Source organism: Pezoporus flaviventris, unplaced genomic scaffold, assembly GCF_033815535.1.
Source record: "Pezoporus flaviventris isolate CSIRO_AGI_PZ_B2104156 unplaced genomic scaffold, CSIRO_AGI_Pfla_v1 ptg000057l, whole genome shotgun sequence".
NCBI lineage: Eukaryota > Metazoa > Chordata > Aves > Psittaciformes > Psittacidae > Pezoporus > Pezoporus flaviventris.
The window spans coordinates 7,327,428-7,348,631 of record NW_026892605.1 but is presented as its reverse complement, the minus strand read 5'-3'; the positions used below and the strand labels follow the sequence as shown (position 1 = coordinate 7,348,631).

At 40.0% G+C, this 21,204-nt stretch overlaps 1 protein-coding gene across 1 annotated transcript; it reads left to right on the top strand.

Moving 5' to 3' along the window:
* Positions 1-3,652: 3,652 nt before the first annotated feature.
* On the top strand, positions 3,653-20,053 carry TARS1 (threonyl-tRNA synthetase 1). The gene is made up of 19 exons (XM_061469539.1): positions 3,653-3,752; positions 4,164-4,244; positions 5,131-5,321; positions 6,523-6,646; positions 7,765-7,886; positions 8,100-8,217; positions 9,569-9,633; positions 9,715-9,793; positions 10,340-10,486; positions 11,405-11,503; positions 12,235-12,401; positions 12,931-13,093; positions 13,183-13,320; positions 14,073-14,150; positions 15,987-16,087; positions 16,207-16,311; positions 16,987-17,059; positions 17,771-17,885; positions 19,573-20,053. Exons 1-19 carry the CDS (start codon positions 3,732-3,734, stop codon positions 19,719-19,721), a joined length of 2,136 nt encoding a protein of 711 aa, XP_061325523.1. The 5' UTR covers positions 3,653-3,731; the 3' UTR covers positions 19,722-20,053.
* The last annotated feature ends 1,151 nt before the right edge of the window (positions 20,054-21,204 follow it).

The window sequence follows — 21,204 nt, the reverse complement described above, 5'->3', positions numbered from 1 at the left end:
GAGAAAAAAAGCTCTTCAGAAACTGTAATTTTACTATTACAAAAATATCTGAAATAAACCACACTCTCAGACTTTAAATTCTGAAATACACCAAAATGAATCATAACTTTTCTTGTTTTTTTTTTTTTTGGTTAGGGAAAAAAGGTTACCAAGAAAGCATTTTATATGCTGGAAAATTCCTTGTATGGGCAAAAACGTTTTATGTAGTAGAATAGCTTGATGATGCTCAGTTATAGTAAAAGCTAGTTTATATTTAGGTACAAAACCCAAGGGTGTGTCCAAGACCCAGAAGTTTGGCAAAAATGTTGTATCATGGTTTTTAACTTTAGTTCATTGTAAGAGTTTAAGTTGAGATTAAGGACAATTAAGGACATGTGATTTTAATATTTTTTTTTCTTTTTTTCCAGTTTATCACCCCTCTTCCTCAGTTCATGAAATTGCTTGCATTTTATTTCTCTTTTTAAGTATCTGCTGCCTTGCTGTTTTAACCAAAGAATAAGCAATGGAAAACAGTGGCTCTGAAACCCCCTCTCACAGCCCAGTCACAAGACTGAGAGCGGAGAGCAGAGTGGCAGTCACAGATCCACACAACTGCAAACAGCACAGCTTCTCCTGAGATTAGTATCCAAACCTGTCTTTAAATGAAAAGAAAACAGCTGGTTTATGTCCCCTACATTTGACCAAATATAACCTTACTGCATTCTACTGAAAAACCTTGCCCGGTAGTAGAGTACACCCTGAGCCTGAATAATGTGAACGTATTGTCTCCACAGCTGCAGGTATGAGATGATGGGAAGACAGGCAGTTGACAAGGACCTGCACCCTGTGACACAAGTGAGACAAGGCTGTCACTCTGTGGTGTGCTTCCAGTTTACAAAACAGCAGTTGGATTTCTGCTGTTTGTAAGGATTTTCCCCCTATCAAGCATAACCACGCATCTCTTCTCTAAGAAGCAGAACAATGCCTGGTAGGTATAGAAAACCTGTTGGCACCGCAAAGGCTACTGGACTACATATTGTAGTGGCTATACATGAACCCTTCATGTAAATAGAAACAAATTAAACTGGTCTCCTTCTTTGCATGAAGTATCAGTTATTTTTCTTACCCTCCTAAAAAGAGAACTATTTTCTTCCAATAATCAGGCCACAACAGTTGCAACAGTATCAAAGGCCAAGGCTCAGATCCAGTTTTCCTGGCACATTCTGCTTTGAATCAGGACTTCAGTTATTTTCACAGGTATTTTAATTTAATGTCAACTTTATTTTTTTATTTAACTTCATGAGTGGTTAAATTTCTGAATGTACCTTTCTAAGTTTGCTGTACTGGACTTGTAAGAAGTCTATTGCTTTGTTGTATCAGTCTAACTGAAATTAAAACAGAAAAAAACTGCGCAAAAACTTAAATTCTCATAGCTGAGGTTTCCATATTTGCATGATTTTGTTATGGGAGCTGGTAGCACTTCACTTACTGTAAATGAGTTACAGGTTGTGAAATATTTTTCTTAAATATTCCCCTGAAGAAAACTTTTTAAAATATCCTCTTTTTCCCCTTCCTCAGTTCCTTGTATGTTCATTTACCTTTTGTTTTTCACTTTTTGACTCTCTTCTCCTTTTAATAATCCTGATTACTTTTATACATATTTTTTCCTTTTTATTAACTTTCTAAATTTTAATTTTCATTTCGTTTGTATTTTTAATTTTCCTAAGTGAAATATAAGCCAAATGACATTGCAATTCCCATCAAACTTTCCAACCACATTTTATTCAACAAACTCCAAAGGAAGCAGAAACACCCATTCATTCACTTTGGCGATAATCATTAAAGCACACTGAAACCAATTTACACTGGCTTAGCGTCCGGTTGAGTTCAGTCACACATCTTTAATAACGCGCCTTCAGAGCGAAGCTACTAAAACAGTCCATTAGTTTCCTTTTTTATTCCATAAATCCTGTTACCTAAAGCTGTGAGTACCCTCGAGAATGTTTCTCACCAGCACAGCGTGGTTCGATGCTGCCATCGCCTGGTGTAAGGGACAATTGCTTTCGAAAGCTTTACATCATCTTTTCATTAGGTTTCCATTCATTTTGGCTTAAATAATTTAACTATAAGCTTTTCGTTGTGCTTTTAGTTGTAATTCTTCCACTCAAAGAGATTTTAGAAGGCATTTCAAATATAAAAATTATTTTAAAATATATATATAGATATTAAAAATATTCTTTATAACACTAAACACTGTATTACTATGCAGTAACTTACATACATTATTAAATGCTGCTGTTCAAGAAATATTTTTGCAATATTTATGCTTCATATTTTATATTTAGACAGCAAATAAATTATGAAGGTTTAGGCCTGATACTGTCTTTAAGTTTGTATTTACTACACCTTCCCATTCTAATACATATATAAAAAATATGTATTAAAAATATATATTAATGCATAATTTATAGGAATACATTTATTATTATTTTAACAAAATATATTAATATTTAAACATATGTTTGCGTTAATTTAAAAATATATGACTATTTGCATTATTTTTAAGCTCCTCAATTTGTGATTAATTAATGCAGTGATGTTCTCTCAATGGTCCTTGCAGCTACACAGCTAGTATTTGAAAGCTATACTAATCTGCCTGGTTTTCCCTGAACTTTTTTTCTTGCAGCACTAAATCCATGGAGTCTGAGGCACTCTGATGTCCACCTGAGCACTTTTTAGCTCACTGAAACTCTAAAATCCCAGATCACTGCTGCAGATGAAGCATCTATTAGCGGAGGCAGAACTGGTGTGGGTTGCTGTGCATACAGCAGAGGCCCAAACCACATAGAGAGACCCTTCCAAGTAAGGAAGCTATACTGTGATTTCTTTGGAATATGGAATCTTGTCATAAACACCTTTCCTAAATTAACACACCACAGGCCTTGGGACCAACTGCTTTGGGAGTCCACAGCACTGTAATAATGTACTGAAAGTAACTTTTCTATATGAAAATTATTTATTATTATATAAAAACAACACATCAGCAGGGGGTGAAGGGGAAGAGAGTAACAAACCAAAAAGCCATGCCTGAACATCATATCCTTTTCTTAAAGATGCTGAATGTTCCCTCAATAGGACAGCTCTAAGCAAAGCAGCCACACGCCTGCAGTCCAGGTCTGACAGAATTCCCTCAGAACGTCTTCCCCTTTTTTTTCCCTCCTGGGAAATCCGCCATTGGTCAATCCGATTTTTCTTCCTAGTTTTCTCTTATTAGTTGATACATCCTTGACCGAACCTCTGCCTCAGGGAAACACCAGCGCGGGCTCCCTCACTGCCACCCCGACCCTCAGCCCCTTGCCACCCTTTTGGGGCCCTACAGCCCTGCTGTTGGGGAAAGGCTGGTTGTGTTCCCCCCTCAGGAGCGAGGAGAGCAGCACTGAGGACACGGGCCCCGCTTCCAGCCCTCAGTGGGGCACCCAGGACCTCCGCCATCTTGCGCTGCTCAGGCACCCACTCGAGCCCCGCGCTGCCGCCGCTCCCCCTCTTCGGCCACCGAGCCCTGGCGGCACGGCGCTGCCCTCCAGCCCTATTGCCCCGGCCGCAAGGGCTGGGCTGGGCTCGGCACAGCTGGAGCAGGGCCGGGTCCGATCCTGCGGCCGCCCCCAATTGCATCAGCTGCGGCCGGGAAGAGGCGCCTGCGCGGCGCTCCATGCGCCCCTTCCCTGCTGCGCTGTGAGGTTCCGCTTGCAGTCATGGCGGGCGCTGACAGCCAGGTGGGCCTAGCTCCGCGGCGGGCCGCGCTGGGGCACCGGCTGCCCCTCACTCCGCTCACTGGGGGTTACCCTGAGGCGGGGCGGCCCCTTTTTCCCGTGTCAGGCCTGGAGGTGGGGCAGCCCGGTCCGGAGGACGGGTGCTGGCAGTAGAAGGGAGCGAGGCCTTTCCTCCCGTGCCCTCTCATAGCCGGGGGTTTCTCCGGCTGCGGCGGAGCAGGGTAGAAAGGCAGTGGGGTTTATCTAGAGGTAAAGAGCAGGGAGGTGCGCTGCGGTTCCGCGGGGTGAAGAGGCCGGGTCTTTTCCTTGGTGTGCGGGGCTGAGGGGGGGGGGGGGGGGGGGGGGGCTAGGGGCTAAAGCGCCCTAGTATGAGCCGCTGCTGCAGAATGAGGAAATGGTGCTCGCCCTCCTCAGGTAAATGCTGGGGGAGAAAAGAAGGCAGAGAGCGGAAAGAAGAAGATGAATGAGGGGGCCGGCGATGGAGGGCGGACGGAGGTGAGCTGCCTTTCGGCCACGGGGGGTGGAGGGCTTCAAAGATGCGGTCTCCCAGTTGCTGTCTTACACGCTGCTGGCATTGCTGCAGTTCATCCCTGTCAGGTATTTTTATCTGGTGTTACAGTAACTCCTCAGAGTTTGCCAGGAAATGACTTTGTTGCTTACCTACACCAAGTGGTATTGGTGCAATGGGAGAGCAGCTCAGATTTCCATAGTTGCTTTTCACTGTGCCCCTGTTTGCGCTGAGTGGTAAGCTGCGGTAAGTAGTGGAGTGGAAGTACAGTGGAAGTCCAGTGTAAGGTGCTGTGTCTTTTCCATCTTGATGGTGGGTAAATACAGATCTCTCTGACTGCACAGAGAGGGACAGCTGCTCGCCAGCACTAATCCTGAGCCAGCTGCACAGCTGTACAGCCTTGGTTGTACCCAGGCTGATAGACATGACATAATTCTGTGTTATGCGGGCTGGTGTCAGTTCCTGTCCAGGTGGCTCAAAGTAGAGGGGTTCCCTCAGTTTTTTGACCTAATACAAAAAATCTGTTTTTATGTTGAACTTCTGCAGGCTTTTCAGATTGGTTTTTGTCCTTGTGTAGCTTATTAAAGAGGTGTTCAATCTACTGTGCCTAGTAATAGATGTGTGCTTTATTTAACAGGTGTACAGTGGTATATTTCAAAGAAATAGTTTTTGTTAAGCTGAAGTTTTATTAATAGATCATTGATACTATATCATTAATCTGTAATAATAATGATTGTTAGATATAGCACATGTATAGATAAGGTGCTTGTGAAAAGTACATCCATTCTGTTTTCATTCTTGACATAATGTGATAGTAGATTACTCTAATAATCTATTGATTTTTTCCCCTTTGTCTTTATTCATTATAATCAGCTGACTCCCTGGCCTGCATTTATCAGTGAGCGTTTAGAGATGTACAATAAACTTAAAGCTGAACATGATGCGCTCCTTGCAGAAAGGGCTGCAAATGACAGTAAACCCATTAAAGTTACGTTACCTGATGGCAAGCAAGTTGATGCTGAATCTTGGAAGACTACTCCTTATCAAATCGCTTGTGGAATTAGGTATGATTCTATTCTGTGACATGCTCACTTTCAGACAGCTCTGTGTCTGCATGTTGTAGCTGAGAGGGTATATGTAATATATAACTTCAGTAATTTATCTCGAGGCCTCTCAAGGTGTCTTGTATATAATACGCAGGAGGTAACCAGTAGGCTTTTAGTTTTGGAGTGTATTTTTTTTGCCTTCTGAAGATACAGTTTCTACAATTATTTAAGAATGTAATTGGGATTTTTAGACAGAAATTACTTGCATATTTTCCCCCGTAAGTACTATTGTAGAATCATAGAATGGTTTGGAAAGGACCTTAAGATCATCCATTTTCAACCCCCTGCCATAGGCAGGGACACCTCACACTGGACCATGTTGCCCAAGTGTTGTCCAGCTTGGCCTTGAACACTGCCAGGGATGAAGCATTTACCACTTCTTTGGGCAGCCTGTTCAATGCTTCACCACCCTCACTGTGAAGAACTAATTTTTAACTAAGTTTACTAACACAGGCAAATCAGTCTGCATCAAGCTAGGGAAGATGACTGCTGTGTGATGTTTCTGTTGATTTCAGAGGGAGTTAACAGTAGGAGTATTTTTCCCTTAATTTCATTTTTTCTTGCATGGGGGTTACCCACGCATTGCACATCTCCACGTTACTCAAGCTTCTGTGGACAAGATTTGAACAATAGAAGTTGGACACCCTGGCAGTTAAAATTACAAAAACTGGGTGGTTCCTAGAGATGAAATGCGGTTTTTTGTTGTTTTTTTTTTTCTTTTCATTGTTAGGTGCCTTGTCATTGGAACCTTTCTTGCTTTTGTGTTTTGGGATCAAGGAAAGGTTTTTTTGTTTATTAGAAATAAAACTATAAAGTTACAACATCAGAAATGGTATTTGATAATCTTTGAAAGAGAAGCTGTTTTATTGCTGTAGGATTTTGAAGTCAGGTTAGTACTTTAATGTGGCTGTCTCTAAGTCAGATATGTTAATGAATGTCTGATGTCAAGTATACAGCAGTTTTCTTCCCTCATCTCTGTAATACAAATATGATTTTCATGAATGTTAAAGACAGGCTAAACTACTCTTTTATTTGAATTTTATTTATGACACTGTATCTACTCTGAGCACTCCTGAAAACCTTACTTAGCATGGGTGGTGAATTTGGGAAACTTCTGCTTGCCAATTTCAAAATGATATACTGTGTATTTATTCTGTAGTCAGAGTTTAGCTGACAACACTGTTATTGCTAAAGTGAACAAGATGGTTTGGGATCTAGACCGTCCTTTGGAGGAGGATTGTACCCTGGAGCTGCTTAAGTTTGAAGATGAAGAGGCTCAAGCAGTGAGTATCTTCTGCCAATTTTGATTGCCCTTGGATTTGCATTAAGCTTAGCCTAGACTAGTTATTTACATCTTCACCATGTTCAGAAGATAATGATGAGGGAACAGGTTTGCCGTGTACATCTACATTTTCTATTGGTCCTTTACAAAGGAATTGCCGTAGTGCAGATTATACACATTCCAATGTGTATTTATAGCCACATTTGCTAGCAGTTGCTGTAGTTTATGTAAGTCTGTTCTTGTTAAAACTTTATATATGCAACCTTCATGTTTATGTAGGTATTTTGAACTGATCTCTTCAGCACTGACTTCGAACACAATACTGAGTGCAAATGTATGTACAGTCATAAAAGCACTGAGTAGGCTGCTCTTTTTACTTCGTACATGCAAAAGTTCATACGTTATTTTGGCTACTTATTCAGATAAATGTGAATATCCAGTAAATTTGTAAATACTGTTTTCAGAAAAAAATCATTTGGTACAAGAAGCTGTCAGTCACACCATAACAGAGGTCTTGCATTCAGACTTAGGGTTTTCATATTGGCAAAATGGTGGCTCCTGTGAGATTAATTTTTTTCTGTACCGTGCAAATAAAAGCAGACGTTAAGTCCTATAGATACAGTTTTAATTTGTCAAAACTTCAGGTGAACTACAAGACGGAGTATAATTTTTAACTGAAATGTTGTACTTCAGTGCAGCATTTCCTGTGCATAAAATCTTTAGATGAGGACCGCAACCTTATAAGTGCACCTTTTGGTCTTCTTGCAGAGCTGATTGATTGAAGTTCATAGGAAAAGAAAAAAAGGTTTCTGAATTATTTTCCTGACTTCTTGAGAATGACTGAATCATTTCAGTGATAGTTGAAAATAAGAATTATTTGCTACTGTAAACAGTTTTCCAGTGGAAGTACTGCCTTTGGCATATATCGGTGCTTAGGATGAGAGTGTGGCTGGCCTGGACACTTCCCCTCTCCAGACCGCTCCAATGTGGAATCTGCATCAAGTACCCTGGAAAGCAGGGTACTTGGTGCAGATTTTGGGTTTCGGAAAAGGTTTTAAATGAAATACTCAGAAATGCACTGTGTGTGTCCGACTGATCCCCTTTTTTTGCTTCCATTAGGTATACTGGCACTCAAGTGCTCATATAATGGGCGAAGCTATGGAGCGAATCTATGGTGGCTGTTTGTGCTATGGCCCACCAATAGAAAATGGATTTTATTATGACATGTACCTTGAGGAAGGGTAGGTTTTGTGTGTTTCTTTAATAGGAGCAGGGCAGTGGCTATCACAGCAGTATTTCTGTTACCTTCCTGTTCCCAGAACAAAGTCGTCTGCACTACTGAATGTTGCTTTGTTCCTCCTAGCGCGTCCCATCCACAAGCTGGGTCATTGCAACTGGATCAGAAATTGCAAATGAAAGCAAGAACGATTCACTGTTGTGTGTATTTATTTTAGGGGTGTATCAAGTAATGACTTCTCTGCTTTGGAAACCTTATGCAAAAAGATAATGAAGGAAAAACAAGCTTTTGAAAGACTGGAAGTTAAGAAGGAAACACTGCTTGAAATGTTCAAGGTAAGCTGTTTCAGAAGGTTGTTTCTAGCATCATGCACTTACTTAAGTATTTGTAACTTTAGCCGCATTTCTCTTAGTGGTAGAGGAAGGTTAAATTTTTTTAAGGTAGTATGTTTTTATAAGCTCATTTGTGGTATTTAACAAAACAAAAAACAGGAATGTGCAGAAGGTTTTCTGCAGAATTCTCATACTTCCCCTGTGTGACCTTGGCAAAATCTCTGAAGCCATGTTCTTTATTTCCCACAGATGTAGATTAGCAATATATTATGCGCAGTTATGTTGTATGTCTGTATTATATTGGCTGTTAGTAAAGAGCTGTGGTGATACTATTGCATGTGCTGATGCATTCAGAAGGCTTTACAGAACATTTTTTAGAATGAGGACTTCTGAGAGATCCAGGGAACACTAAAAGCTGATCCTTCGTCTTTAGCACCTAGCTGTAAATAATTACCTGGCATTCCTGAGATAGATGTTACTCAATTTTCACTGTTAGGAGATCAGGGGAACCATAGAATTATATAATGGTTTGGGTTGGAAAGGATCTTAAGATCATTTAGTTCCAACTCCCTGCCATGGGCAGGGACACCTCACCCTCATCCATATTGCCCAAGGCTCTGTCCAGCCTTGCCTTGAAAACTGCCAGGGATGGAGCATTTACCACTTCTTTGGGCAACCCGTTCCAGTACGTCACCATGCTCACAGGAAAGAATTTTTTCGTTATATCCAACCTGAACTTCCCCTGTTCAAGTTTGAACCCATTATCCCTTGTCTTATCACTACAGTCCCTGGTGAAGAGTTCCTCTCCAGCATTTTTGTAGGCCCCCTTCAGATACTGGAAGACTGCTCTGAGGTTTCCACGCAGCCTTCTCTTCTCCAGGCTGAACAGCCCCAGCTGTCTCAGCCCGTCTTCATACGGGAGGTGCTCCAGCTCCCTTTACCATGCTTGTGTCCCTCCTCTGGACTTGCTCCAAGAGGTCCATGTCCTTCTTGTGTTGAGGACACCAGAACTGCATGCAGTGCTTCAAGTGGGTTCTCTTGCGAGTAAAGGGCATTTAGGTTGAAATGTACCTTCATAGGTCTCCAGTCTAATCTTAAGCAGAGGGCATGGGGTCAGCACTAAAATCAGACCAGTCTCCTAAAGGCTTGTCCAGTTGGGTCTTCAGAACATGTATGGATGGAGACTCTACAACCTGCTGTCTCGGCAGCTTGCTCCACTACTTGACTGTCCTGTCTGTCTTCTATAATCCTCTTCTGGTGCAGCACAGCATCAGGTTTGCAAGTAATTTAAACTGCTGGCCATCCTTCTGCTTAACAAGGAGATAATAAATATGTATGCTGCTTTTCTTCTCAGTATAATAAATTCAAGTGTCGTATCCTGAATGAGAAGGTCACTACTCCAACTACAACAGTATACAGGTAATTACACACACATGATAATATTACTGGATGTATCTTTCTGGGGTGAAATATACCAAATGAATGTTTTCCTACTCTTAGGTGTGGTCCCTTGATAGATCTATGCAGAGGGCCTCATGTTAGACATACTGGCAAGATAAAGACCATAAAAATTCATAAGGTAAGTGCTGAAAAATGCTTAGACAAATGTGTTCACTGAAAATGCATTGCTGTCTTTGAGCCACAGGATGGTGTCTTACCCAAGAATGTACTGTGAAATGGGTAGACTGGCCAAAAACTCACTGCAACAAACTGGGAAGGGGTTGCATTCTAGAATGATATTCAGGTGGTGTGAAGCCCAAGTAGGTGTTCAGGGCCTACACTCCAGTACAGATAGAAATGTGAGTGTGGCTTAAGGCTTAGCTGAACTGTATCAATTAGTTTTATAGTTTTTGCTCAGCTGATGGTTATAGCTGAATCTGAATAAATAGTTGTAATAGGGTGGCTAAAAGAGAGTGAATAGGTTTAAAAAAACAACAGAGAGCTTGAAACCACCTGGTTGTTTTGGATTTTTTTGATCAGTGCTATAAATGTGAGATTAAGACTCTCCTTATGCTTTAATTGGTCTACATTAAATATGCTGATTTATTAATAATCACATGCAGTAGTAGTAAAATGTGGAGGCTCCTTTTTTTCTTCAAGGTTTCGTTTATTTTTTTGAATGCAGAATTCTTCTACCTATTGGGAAGGCAAGGCTGATATGGAATCCCTCCAGCGGATCTATGGCATTTCATTCCCAGATGCAAAAATGCTGAAGGAGTGGGAGAAATTCCAGGAGGAGGCTAAAAGCAGAGATCACAGAAAAATTGGGCGGGTGAGAGTTTTTCTGCTAATGTATTTCACAAACACTGTGTGGTTGAAGCCCCTTAACAAGAAGGATCTTTAATACAGTTTATATGTGCTGCCATAATCAAGACATGACACAACTGTATTTTTAGCTGAGTTGCAGATTTGGGTAATTTTCTCTTAAAGATCATAAAAAATCTTAAAGCAGATAACTTCTCTTTAAACCTTTTGCTGCTTTAAGCATGTTGACATCTTTATTCCACATATCAGTCACAACAGAACATGAACACTTCAGTCTGCAAATGAGCTCTTCAGTTTGCAGGCAGTACTCATTCCTACACTGTTTGCTGCAGCCTGTTCACTCACAGTTCTTCTCTGTGTGATTTCAGGATTTATACATTTCTATGGGGTTTTGGTTGGTTTGGTTTTGGGTTTGTTTTTTAGATGGAAATGCCTGTCAGCTAATAGATAGTCCTGAACACTGTTACAAGGTTTCCTGCTAGTACACCAGGGAAATACACAGAAAAATTCACTATATGTGCAGGCCACAAGCATGTACATAGTTTGTCACAACAGCCAGCTACAGGTGACACATTGAACTCATGTGCAAATAATTATAAAGAGCTGCAGAAGCAGAACTAAGTATCTCTTGCCAAAGTACAAAGGAAGCTCTGAGGGCACAGTTAGGAATTACACATAAGTGCAAAGTTTAGGAGCATCACTAATGAAACTGGAAACTGAACAGTCTCCTTCCTCCGTAAGTATTGATGGGGATGTAAATACTAATGAAAGTGCATCTCATCTATTGGTATTGCTTTTTTTTAAACAAAAAAAAAACAAACCCAAACTTTGAATAGTGATGCCAAGTCAGTAATAATTCATTTGTGAACGTTAAATGAAAAGATGGTGTACAAGTACTAAGTTTTTCAAATCTGTTTTTCTACAGGACCAAGAACTGTTTTTCTTTCATGAGCTCAGCCCTGGTAGCTGTTTTTTCTTGCCAAAAGGAGCCTACATTTATAATACATTAATTGAATTCATCCGGGTAAGGTCTTTTGGAAAGCTTCTTATAGAAGAAATTGCTTAGTTTTAGAAAAATATGTAACAGCATGCTACGTGTAACAGTAGAACAGCCCTGCATTTCAAGTTAGTTGGATCTTTTATTCTGTAAGCCATGGAACTAAAGAAACCTGGTTTCTTTGAATTGGTGGTGTTACAATCTCTACAAAGTTACGTTTTTATCAATGCTTTACACCTGCAGTTAAAGCTATGATAATGATAGTATGAATTCTTTAACATCTAATAGTAGCAATAAGCTTACACTGCAGTTGTCCCACTGATGCACATTGATTTGTTTTAATAAGCTTACTAAATTTCACTCTGTAGAGCTGTTTATGATGAAATTATGTGTAGGGATAAAAAAAATCCTGATCTTGTAGTGTTTAAAGTGTGTCCTATTACTGTACATAAGCACTGCAAGGTACTGTCAAGTGTCACCGAGTAATTACAGACTGCTGCTTTGCTTGCAGGGAAGAAACTTGTTCTTCTTGCCTGCTACAGAGGAATTGTTTGGGGGAAGGGTGGTGCTGGTGGAAGGGATGTATCCTGGCATGTCCAACTTGAATTTTACTCTCTTCAGCCTCTTCTTTCCTCAAGTCAGGGACTTTTTTATGGCAGCATTTGTATATTTTTATGGCTGCAGATTGATGGCTGAGTAGCATTACTTTAGTAATTCTGTCCTTTTAGTTATTTTGTGTACTGGGTCTTTTGTTTCAGAGTGAGTATCGAAAACGTGGATTCCAGGAGGTTGTTACTCCAAATGTTTTCAACAGCAAACTCTGGATGACTTCGGGGCACTGGCAGCATTACAGTGACAACATGTTCTCCTTTGAAGTCGAGAAAGAAATCTTTGCTCTGAAGCCTATGAACTGTCCAGGACACTGGTAGGTACATGGCAAATCCAGTTTACTAAAGATGATGCACACAAATCCTGTTTCTTTTGCTTGCTTAATTGTAAAGAGGTCTTCCGGTATCCAGGTGTGACATGCTGTCAGGAGTGATGTAATTATGAGTCCTCGTGACTACATGCTCTCTTTGAGACACTGAAAAATATCATTTTTTCCATCATTACAGTGGCTGTGGTTTTGAGCTGAAGCTTACAGTGATACTACAAAACCTGAATATCCAAAATAGATACTAGGTCATTGCCAATTTTGTGGCAATTTAGGCATTCAGGTTTTAATGCTCAGTTTTAGGAACTGTTTTATCCTCTCTGTTTGGTGAGGGAAGCATACTGGTTATAAAAGGATTATCTCGTTTGTTTCCCTGACAAAAGGAGATGTGAATGATGGCTGTATTCAGATTACATCATTGGTGTTATGGGCATTTGCTTAGGTACTGGCTGCTTCTCACTGTCTGTTCTTTGCAGAAATTGATTCTGGATGAGCTTCAACTAATAAACTTTTCCTTCAGCCTTATGTTTGATCATCGCCCAAGATCATGGCGTGAGTTGCCACTACGGTTGGCTGATTTTGGTGTTCTGCATCGCAATGAACTGTCTGGAGCTCTCACAGGACTCACTCGAGTACGCCGGTTCCAGCAGGATGATGCTCACATATTCTGTGCTATAGAGCAGGTATGGGCTGCTGTTAAATTAAGTCAGGTATTAAAAACAGAATAACTGATTTTTCCATATTTGAGACTTCTGTTCCTGTTTTCGTAAAGATTGAAGAGGAGATTAAAAGTTGTCTGGAGTTCTTGCGTACTGTGTATGATGTCTTTGGATTTTCCTTTAAACTGAATCTTTCCACTCGTCCTGAAAAGTACCTGGGAGATATTGAAGTGTGGAATCAAGCTGAAAAGGTAACAGTAGTTTTACCAACTTTTTGTATGAAAGAAAGGCTGCAGCTTAAAGTCCTGTAAGAACATATTGGCTTCTAGGAACTATAGTGACAGCTGGGCATCAGCAATATTACTTTAATAACAGTCTTCAGTTCAGTCTGGCTGCTGTAAATAGCTTACCCTCCATACAAAAACGATCTCCAATGTCAAAATCAAATTACCGCTCTCTCTCTTTCTCTCTTTCCTTGTATATTCTTATAATAAAAAAACAAAGGAGGAGGAGAGCCAATTCTGGCAGTCTCTATAATAGAGCCATTTTCCAAAAGTACAGTTGCTTTCATGATGAAAGAGATGGGGTTAACCCCTGCAGGTGCAGTGCTAGGAAGAAGATATAGCAGGAATAGATACTGGGTGTATTGGGATTGATGCCCTGCCAATATTATCTACAAACTTTGAATCTAGCATAAAGCTTTCTTGTCTCTTAGCTGACACTGCTTGTTTGGCCTCTTCTTAAATGAATGGTTTAATTATTTTTTGTTTATTTATTTGTTAAATTTGGACCTTTTTTTAAAAAATTTATTATTTTTTTTTTCATGCTGGGGTTCTTCCAAAACTTTTATTTTTCAGAAAATAAATGAGTTGCAGCAGTAACTGAGAAGTACTGAAAATTTGGTAGTGTCACATATCTGTGGTAGCAGGTTGATGTGATGCTGTAACATGGAAAGACAGCAAATGATTGAGAAACACTGAGTGTATGTGTTCTTTATCTCTAGCAACTTGAAAACAGCCTCAATGACTTTGGTGAGAAGTGGGAGTTAAACCCTGGTGATGGAGCTTTCTATGGACCTAAGGTTGGTGTGTTACTAACCCTTAGCTGGATTATACTTTTCATTCTGTTTGGATGAGTCAAAGAGCTGGGATTTATAAGAAGGGATTTTTTTTTTTTTCTTGTAGTTACCTAATACCATTTTAAGATGCTGCCTGACTGATATTTTGTGGTTTTCCAGATACATAAACTCAGACAAACTTGAGAGAGAAATAATCCTCTCTGACCCTTGCTTTCACTTAGCCTTAACATTCACTTAAACCCAATTTACATGCATAAACCGTTTGTATGCTGCTTAAACAGAGCTGCTAAGTTTAGTGGGAGACATAAACAGAAGGTGGCACTGTAGGAGCTGTGTTAGTAGAGCAGTTGCTGCATGAGAAATAATCCATTGGGTAGTAAGTGAATCACAAGTCATGAGAAAAACAAAAACTTTCTGGTTAAACAGTTATTTTGAAAAATACTACTTTTTACTGGCATAGTTTTGTAGCTGTATTGAGTCGCTGGTGGGTTTTGGTATTGGTTTTTTCGGTTTTGTTGGGGTTTTTAAAGCTTATCTCCTCAGTTAACTAGGGCTTTCTAGAAATTCCCTTATACCTTTGAGCGTAGGGACACACAGGCTTGTAAAATTACTGTAAATCTTTCCCTAATAAACCTACGCTATATCTATGCCTACATTCAGTCATCTAATCAACTGGTTCTGATTTCTCTCTTTTTATGGTAATTGGATCAATTTCATTTTGTGGGTTGTAGGTGAAATGTATTATAGTAGCTAATCATTCATAATCTTGTTTTGCATTTTACATTCAGTAATTCCCTCACTTGATTTGAAGACAGCAAATATCAGGAACCTTTCTTAACCTTAATTAACTTTATACTTGCTCCTAATACACCTTAGTCAAAGTAAAGAGAGCAAACATAATATTTTGCACTGATTTTAATGGAAAGTAGTTAAAGCTCCATTTTTCAGTTAAGCTCTACATCTAGAGAAACTTAAACTACCTGGATTGGACTTTTTTCTACTCTGTAACTGAGTGGTTTGAAATCAGAGAAGGTTGCAATTTAGTATTTTTGGTGACTAGCTGAACTATGGTAAGCTCTGCTTTCTGAATGCAAAATTGGAAGACATTTAGAACTTCAGTTAGTAGAACGCTGACCTGTTTGTTTGATATATAAATCAAAATCAGGCACACAATACCAGTATCGCTGTATGCTGGAGAAGTGATGAAAAAGAGAGCAGTGTTCTAAATTAATAAGGTCGGGACATTATAAACCTGTCCATCTGTTTGTCTAACTTGTATCATAACTATTCCAGATTAAAGTGTAAGACATGAAAGAATAGGCTAGACTGTAGATAGTCATAGTGCAGAGCAAGTGTCAGTCACTAAGATGAACTCCCTTGGTAAGTGATCTCCCATGTTCATGCCCTGAATGTGTAACATTAGCTACGGAGTATTCAAATACTGCATGAAACAGGAGTGTAAGTTTGCCAGTTTGAGTTTAAAGAAGTCATGTGTTTGGAGATACATGTTCAATTCTAATCTTGTACTTGCACTTGTATGTTGCTGAATTCTGTCAGTGAGAAAGGCCTGTTAAAGTCCCAGCCTGAAACTCACAAAAAATAGTCGGAGTTAATGTCTCTACATGTTCACCCTGGTTTTAGCTCTAACATGGTTTGCATCAGAACCTGCAAATCATTTAAATCCTCATGTGTGCTGAAGTAAAACTATATTGTCTAAATCCACATACAGTTCCTCTGCACTGAGTGAAACATTCCATCTTAAAACAGTGTGTTTGCTTTCAGAGGAACATGCTTGCATCTTAAACTGTAGTAAAAGGTTTCTGTCTTTCTGGTTTTAAGATTGACATTCAGATTAAAGATGCCATTGGCCGCTACCACCAGTGTGCTACAATCCAGCTTGACTTCCAGCTGCCAGTCAGATTTAACCTCACCTTTGTCAGGTAAGCGCAGAGGCTGATGATATTAACAGCTATGTAATTCAACTTTCCTGTCACTTACAGGCATAAGTTTACATCCAGAAAAAAACCTTACATTTAAAAACCTCCATTGTTTTTCACAGCCATGATGGCAATGACAAGACAAGACCGGTTATCATTCATCGGGCTATCTTGGGATCTGTGGAGAGAATGATTGCCATTCTAACTGAAAACTATGGAGGCAAATGGTAATGTTGAAAAGTAGATTATTCCAGTTTGAGCAGATGTTTTATGTAGAAGATAAATTAGCCTCAAGCATGCAAGAATGGAGACGGTGTGTTGTACTTGCTTGCTATAGAGACGTGCTGTAGGTACACCTCAGGGCTATCCTTCTGAACCACTGTCTTTAGATATTAAATGAGTCTAGATACGGTAGCCTCTACATGATGCCACTCGTGCAGGTGCCGCATGCATCTTATCTGCCCAAGGTGTATATCTCAACTTTGCTTTTTCAGCTGGGGTGCCTTGGGAAGAGTCATTTATGTAGATGATCTTGTTTACCTTATGTACTGTAATACTGGATGGGGATGATCCCTCTGACTATAACAAGATTTAAAAGTAAATGTTTTCCCATGATTAGTTAGTAATAAGCTCAACAACTCAATTATCATTTGTTGCCTCTTGTAAAGACAACTTGAGTCTTCAGGTCAGAAAGTAATTGTCTGTGCTGCAGTTCTTTGACACTCATTTTCTGTGGGTAATAAACTGTAACAAGTATAAGGCTGTCATCACCTCTGAACCCAATCTAAGTATCTGGCTTTATGAGTCTCTTAAACAGATCTTAGTGCTATCTGTTAATAGGATTTTTCAGTCTTGAAAAAATACTGAAAGCTTTATAAACTTGTTTTGTTGGTTTATCAAAGGCCACTCTGGCTGTCCCCACAGCAGGTCATGGTGGTACCAGTGGGACCAGCATGTGATGAATATGCTCAAAAGGTGAGTATGTGTTTGGGGGCTTTTTCTTTTTTTTTCTTTTTTTTTTCCTCAGTATATTGTATTTAGTTGAGATAGTTGGTTATTAAGAGTATTAATCTCAGATAAATATTACAAGTCTTTGCATATTGCATAGTGTCATTCTTATCTTACAATGACAGCTGCTGAAGTTGTAGATCTATCGTAAAGTGGACCTGAGATGGATTTTGGGCATCTAAATAAGTGCTGATCCTTGTAAGACTTTTATTTTTGGAAAACTTACTTTTTTCTTCTCTAGCTCAAAAGCTGTCTTACCCCTCAGATTCTAGTTTCCCACATCTTGCAGAGCAGCAAGAAAAATGAGGATCCAGCAGACCTGCAGTCTTTTTCAAGCACACAATATATAAATAGTCTGCAAGATGAATTTTAAAAAATCTGTTCTAATCGGAAAACTAATCCACCATCATGCTGCCTTTTACAGTATCAAACTCCAGTTGCTTTTCAGCCCAAAACATTAGATATTCACGTAACTGCTTAGGTATTTAGTGTATATGTATTTGCATGATAGCTGACCTGTTTTCATTACTTGAACTGAGCTCATCTCCAACATCTGAGCTAATGACAGTGCCTTTGTTTCAGGGGTCAGGTAAGCTTAGCTGGCTTAAGTCTACAAGTCATAAATTGTTTATTGTCATGAATATCCTATAGTGACAGTTTAAATACTTTTTCTCCTAGGTCAGGCAGCACTTCCATGATGCTGGATTAATGGCAGATGTTGATGTAGATCCTGGGTGCACACTGAATAAGAAGATCAGAAATGCTCAGCTAGCACAGTATAACTTTATTCTGGGTAATGTATTTTTGTTATCTTATACATTTATTATCTTGGCTGATTTCCTCGCATGGGTTATAGTATTTGATCTTCTGTGAGCTATGCAGAGAGTGGTAGTCAGAGTTTTAGGTCACTTTGTTCCTAAGAGTCTTCATTCCGGAGAGCCTCTCCCGCCTACATGATGGACATTCCTGGCTTGGATAGCTGTCACTGAAAGGAGATCACTGTGGCCCAAGGCATTCCTGCTGCTTTAGGAAAAGACCTTTGCTGTCTTCTGGCCAGCAGTGTAGAGACATCTATGAAATCTCTTGCCTTTTATCAGTCAGATTAAGTGATTTTCAACTCCCCCCCTGCCCCCCCCCCCCCCCCTTCCAGTAGTAAATAATGCTCTTTGTTTGAAGTGTAGCAAAAGAATTACCATCTTTTCAGTGCATTCAGCTGTGGTCCACTCTGGAGCTATACATGCACGTGTAGGAGAAGACTTCCACAAAAGGATGGTGCAGGGAGACTTAGAAACTGACCCTGAAGTATGTGAGTTGAAGCAGCACATAAGTCAGGTCATGTAAATCGAGGCTTTAGCATTGACCCTAAAACTCTCTGGGTTCCATTACAGCAGAAGGAAAATATTTGACAGAATCATGACTAAAGTTCTCTTCTTTAAAACTTGAAGCGTATGATAACTACACAACCACATTTTGTCTTCAAGACCTAAAAGAAATGATCAGTCTATCAGAGAAAAAAATCTCACCCAATTTATGTTCAGAGGTTGTTTTAAAGAGTTGTCCTAGCTGAATGTAGATTGGGTACCAGAGAAACACAACCTTGTATTAGTAATGAGACATGCATATGTTATCTTGGTATCTGTATCTAAAAAAGCTTTGTGATTTTCCAATAAACTGTCTTGCTGTCTCTGTAAAGAAAAAAAAGATAGCTATTGGTTATTTACAGTCATGTTGTCTTTCTAATCTTTACTAATGGAGTAATCCATGTCCAGAGCACAAGTCTGATGAGGAACAGCTGGGGGAACTAGGGTTGTTAAGTCTAGAGAAGAGAAGGCTCTATACAACTACCTGAAGGGAGGTTGTAGTGAAGTGGGTTACTTTTCTCCCAAGTAACAAGTGACAGGACAAGAGAAAACGGCCTCAAGCTGCACCAGGGGAGGTTTAGATTGGATATTAGGAAAATTTTTTTCACTGAGAGGATAATCAGGTATTAGAACAGGCTGCCCATGGAAGTGGTAGAATCCCTGTCCTGAAAGTGTTCAGAAACTGTGTAGATGAGGCCCTTGGTGATACAGTTCAGTGGTGAACTCGGCAGTTCTGGGTAGTAGTTGGACTTCATGATCTTAAAGATCTTTTCCAGCCTGGTTGATTGTATGATTCTGTGTTTGTTTCTCATTTTGACTTTGTCTCTAATAACAAGTAAGTCAGGCTGAACTAAAAGTTTACTTTTATCTTTACCCATATTTTGCTAAGGTGCTGTTCATAACATGCTAAAACCTATTAAATTTTACAAGACTAAGGCTGTTGGCTGTTACGGATCTAAGCTGGGGCAGCTGGGAGGAGGGCAGAGAAGGAATTGATGTGTTAGTTGGTAAGCTTTTTAGAATTTTTGTTTAGTACACCTAAAATTTAAAGGAATAGGGGAAAAAAAAAGAAGCTTGCTAAATGTTAAATTCATTCCTTTGCATCTGTATCGTTTCTAGTTGTTGGTGAAAAGGAGAAGGCAAGTGGAACAGTTAACATCCGCACCCGAGATAACAAGGTGCATGGTGAGCGTACAATTGCAGACACTGTGGAGAGACTGCTGGATCTGAAACGTTCTCGCTCCAGACAAGCTGAGGAGGAATTTTAACACCACCTGCTCTACCTGGCATAAAAAAAGATCTAGTTTTCCTAATTCAGTTAGCCACACAGTTTTTATGCTGAGCTAGATTTGAAATATGTTTCTCATTGGACCTTTTACTCATTTTAGCAGAGATGTTTCTTTACTCAGAAACATCTTTTTTTGTAAAAATCAAATTTTCACAAACCTTGAAGTAAAATTTCCTGGCCTCTGATCAGTGTCAGATGAAGCAAAATGAAATGACTTCTTGTGGCTGCAGGGGCAAATGGGAATGTTAATCAGGGATACCCATAGTATTCTAACTACCCTGTTAAGATAAAATTCATTTAGATAGCAAATGTTTTTCACAGTATCACAGTATGCTAGAGATTGGAAGGGACCTCGAAAGATCATTTAGTCCAATCCCTCTGCCGGAGCAGGAACACCTAGACAATGTTACACAGGAATGTGTCCAGGCGGGTTTTGAATGTCTCCAGGGAAGGAGACTCCACAACCTCCCTGGGCAGCCTGTTCCAGTGCTCTGTCGCCCTCACTGAGAAGAAGTTTCTTCTCAAGTTTAAGTGGAACCTCTTGTGTTCCACTTTTCATGAAAGTTTAAAGGCCTTAGGCTTAAGAAACCACATAATAACCATGCACTGCATCAGCCTTTGGAGTGTCTCCTTTAGCAAGGAGAGTAAGACATTGCAGTTCTGTCTGCTGGTCTTACACTAATTAAATGTTGACTGAACAGTTCCTCGTCATAGGAGCAGGGAAGTAAACAGTGGTCTTCTGCTTTCTTCTCCTTCCATAGCGATTGGTGCCTCTGGGAAGGACTTTGCTCTCACTGTGTGACATGCCTCAGATGGGGCTGCCTGCCACACAGTACCGAGCTGCTAACCGAAGCCAACTGTACCCTCTTCCAAGGCAGTATCTGAAATATGCTGGCTCTGCGGGTAATGCCGTTGCAGCTGTAGCATGGGGATAAGATTGTCTGGAAGAGGTAGGGCCAAAGAAGCAGCTAATGAAACCAGGGAACAGTGAGTGTTTCTGTTCATGTCCCTGAGGTGTCCTTTCAGTAAAACTGTAGACATCACAGCAGAAACAAGAATGTACTGAACGAAAAGGGGTAATTACTATTTTTTCTTTTCTTTTCTGGATAAATGCTGTGTTTCAGTTCAATAGGTACAGTCCCCTTCTGTGGAACACTTCCTTCCTAAGCCTTTTGTGCAGGGCATAACAGTCTCAATTAGCAGCCCCTCCTATCTCGCAGTTAGGGGATCTCATAAATGTGTTTTGGGTTTGGTGGGGTTTTTGTACCTCTGGCTGACAAATGTCTGTTATTGACAAAAAATAAAATCATGGTCTGAAGGTTTTTAGGGTTGTTGTGGGTGTTTTATTTATTAATCTTATTTGAAGTGAACAGCTTCCAAAGGTAGTTGATAACTGTTCCTTTAAAAAGAAAGCTATTGCCACAGCCTTAGCAAAGAGCATACAAATAATGAGGAACGGGTTT

What these genes read in the sequence shown, in the direction of transcription:
- TARS1 (XM_061469539.1), top strand. Translation starts at nt 3,732, where the DNA reads ATGGCGGGCGCTGACAGCCAG. An exon ending in AAGATGAAGAGGCTCAAGCA is followed by an intron (nt 6,647 to 7,764) that starts GTGAGTATCTTC and finishes TGCTTCCATTAG; the next exon opens with GTATACTGGCACTCAAGTGC. An exon ending in ATCACAGAAAAATTGGGCGG is followed by an intron (nt 10,487 to 11,404) that starts GTGAGAGTTTTT and finishes GTTTTTCTACAG; the next exon opens with GACCAAGAACTGTTTTTCTT.